General features: G+C 58.3%; 1 protein-coding gene across 1 annotated transcript in view; it reads right to left on the bottom strand.

Annotated features, from left to right (window-relative positions):
* MVB12A (multivesicular body subunit 12A) overlaps positions 1 to 2,039 on the bottom strand; it is a 4,243-nt gene extending 2,204 nt beyond the window's left edge. Inside the window, exons 1-4 of the mRNA XM_060295541.1 lie at positions 1,771 to 2,039; positions 1,543 to 1,641; positions 1,313 to 1,409; positions 204 to 325 (exon numbers count right to left, since the gene is read on the bottom strand). Of these exons, the coding sequence (XP_060151524.1) occupies positions 204 to 325; positions 1,313 to 1,409; positions 1,543 to 1,641; positions 1,771 to 1,860 (408 nt within the window). The 5' untranslated portion in view covers positions 1,861 to 2,039. The remainder of the gene's footprint in view (positions 1 to 203; positions 326 to 1,312; positions 1,410 to 1,542; positions 1,642 to 1,770) is intronic.

Raw genomic sequence — 2,039 nt, 5'->3', positions numbered from 1 at the left:
GTGCTTCAGACACACCAACTCATTTGGTTCTCACCATCACCCTAGGAGATCGGTACAACTGTCCCCACTTAACATGTGGAAACTGAGGCACAGAGAGGTGGCAGAAGGGACGGAAGGACTCATGGGGGTCCCTGAGGGTCAGAGGGGTAGGTATGGGGGTTGGGAGGCCAAGGAAGGAGGGCTGGGGGGTGGCCCTACCCTACTCGCAGGTATCCAGGCACCGTCTTGGTTTTCCCACTCAGCCGGACGTCAAAGACAGCTGTGTCCGCGACCCCCAAGGGCACCAGCTTCACACACATGCGTTTCTTCTTGGACACGGAGGCCTCTGGGAGTGAGGGACAGGGGAATGAGAAAAGGGGAGAAGCAGGAAAGGGGTCCAAAGATGGCTCCAGGAGAATGCTCGCCAAGGTGCTGTTTAAGGCAGCCGTCTGGATGGAGCTGGGTCAGCGGTTACATCATGAACGGTAAAGCCATAGGAGGGGAATCCATGAAGCTTTTAGGAGCCACTGGGGCAGGCTCATCTTTGGTGACATGGAGGAGCATTCATGGGGCGGCCATGGGCGCCACAGTGAGGGTGGGTAGCTGTGGGATCAGACAGAACTGGACACCCATCCTGGCCCTCCAAACACACTTTCCCTCAGCCCTCTAATCCCGAGGTCAGCAAACTACAACCTATGAGCCAAATCCGTTTTTGTCTGGCTCATGAGCAAAGCATGGCTTTTACACTTTTAAAGGGGTATATATTATATATATGCAACAGAAACCATCTGGGCTGGAAAGCCTAACATATTTACTACCTGGCCCTTTACAGGAAGAGTTTGCCAAGTCCAGTACCAGTAGATATATGCTGAGAGCCAAATATAAATGACAAGACATGGAGAGGGCATGAGAGGCAGGGAGAGCCTGATGGTTAGAAAGCAGAGCAGTCGGGGCTGGGAGGGCAGCTCCAGGGTAACCGGAGCCCGTGTGCAAAAGCGTGGAAGTGGAAAATAGAACTGCGCGTGGATCAGCTTAGCTACAGTGTAAGAAGAAGGCGTAGTAGTAACAGTAATAAAACAGGTCGCATTGACTGAACACTTACTCTAGAACAGAGACTGTACCAATGGCACATTTTTACGCAGGGTGGGGTACATCGTCCCGCCCTAGATCAGGCCTCTGAGTCCTCAGCCAACACTGTCATTACCCAGTGCATCAAGGGGGCGGCCAAAATTCAAAAATCGCATGCCTGTGGTCCCTCCATTCCTTTCCTGGACCCTCCCCGCAGAGACGCGAACGTGCCCCACCCCACTCCCGCCTTCGACAGGGGACTCACTGGAGTCCAGGGGGTCGCAGACCGGGAAGAATCCCGGCGGAAGGGGGCTCTTGTCCACCAGGACCTGGATATCGACCACCACGTTCTCCTGTGGATTCTGGCGGGGGGGGGGGGAGGGGATACATCGAGAATCACTCAGCAGCAGGGACCGTGTGCCTAGCATAGAGCTCAGCGAATGGACAAAGGGGAGTGGGAGGACCCCGGGGACTCCGAAGGTGAGGGCCCCTTACCTCTAGGCTGCCCAAAGGATTGAGACACAGGAAGTAGCCGGATTTCTGCCCGAAAGTCTTGCCGAAGCTGGCGGGCGCCCCCTCCACGGTGCAGGAGATCTACAGCGCGGATGCGGGTCAGCGCCAGGCTCTTACCCGGCCGCAGCCGACTCTGCCCCCATTCAACCCCCGGCCCCTGGTGTCGCCGCCTCTCTCCCTGTTCGTCCCTGGTCCCCTGACATTGCTCACCGCACTGAACCCCCGCGGCGGGGGCCCCAAGGCCGACGACCAGGCCAAACCAGCCAACGGGGCCGCGTCGGCCCCGGACCCCGGATCCATCCTCCAAGCCAAGCACCGAAGGCGGGGGACGGCCTCTGACCTCCTAGCCGCAGCTGGACTTCGGAGTTCGGGCAAGAGTCTGAACTACAACTCCCAGACGGCCTTGCAGGACCGGGGGCCCGGAAGCACCGTATGAGCGTGCCGGGGAAGCCGCCGGCCAAATGCGTAGGGACAAGCAG

This window comes from Globicephala melas, chromosome 3, assembly GCF_963455315.2.
Source record: "Globicephala melas chromosome 3, mGloMel1.2, whole genome shotgun sequence".
In the NCBI taxonomy this organism is placed as follows: Eukaryota; Metazoa; Chordata; class Mammalia; order Artiodactyla; family Delphinidae; genus Globicephala; species Globicephala melas.
The sequence above is the reverse complement of the archived record's forward strand: the minus strand, read 5'-3'. Positions and strand labels throughout refer to the sequence as shown.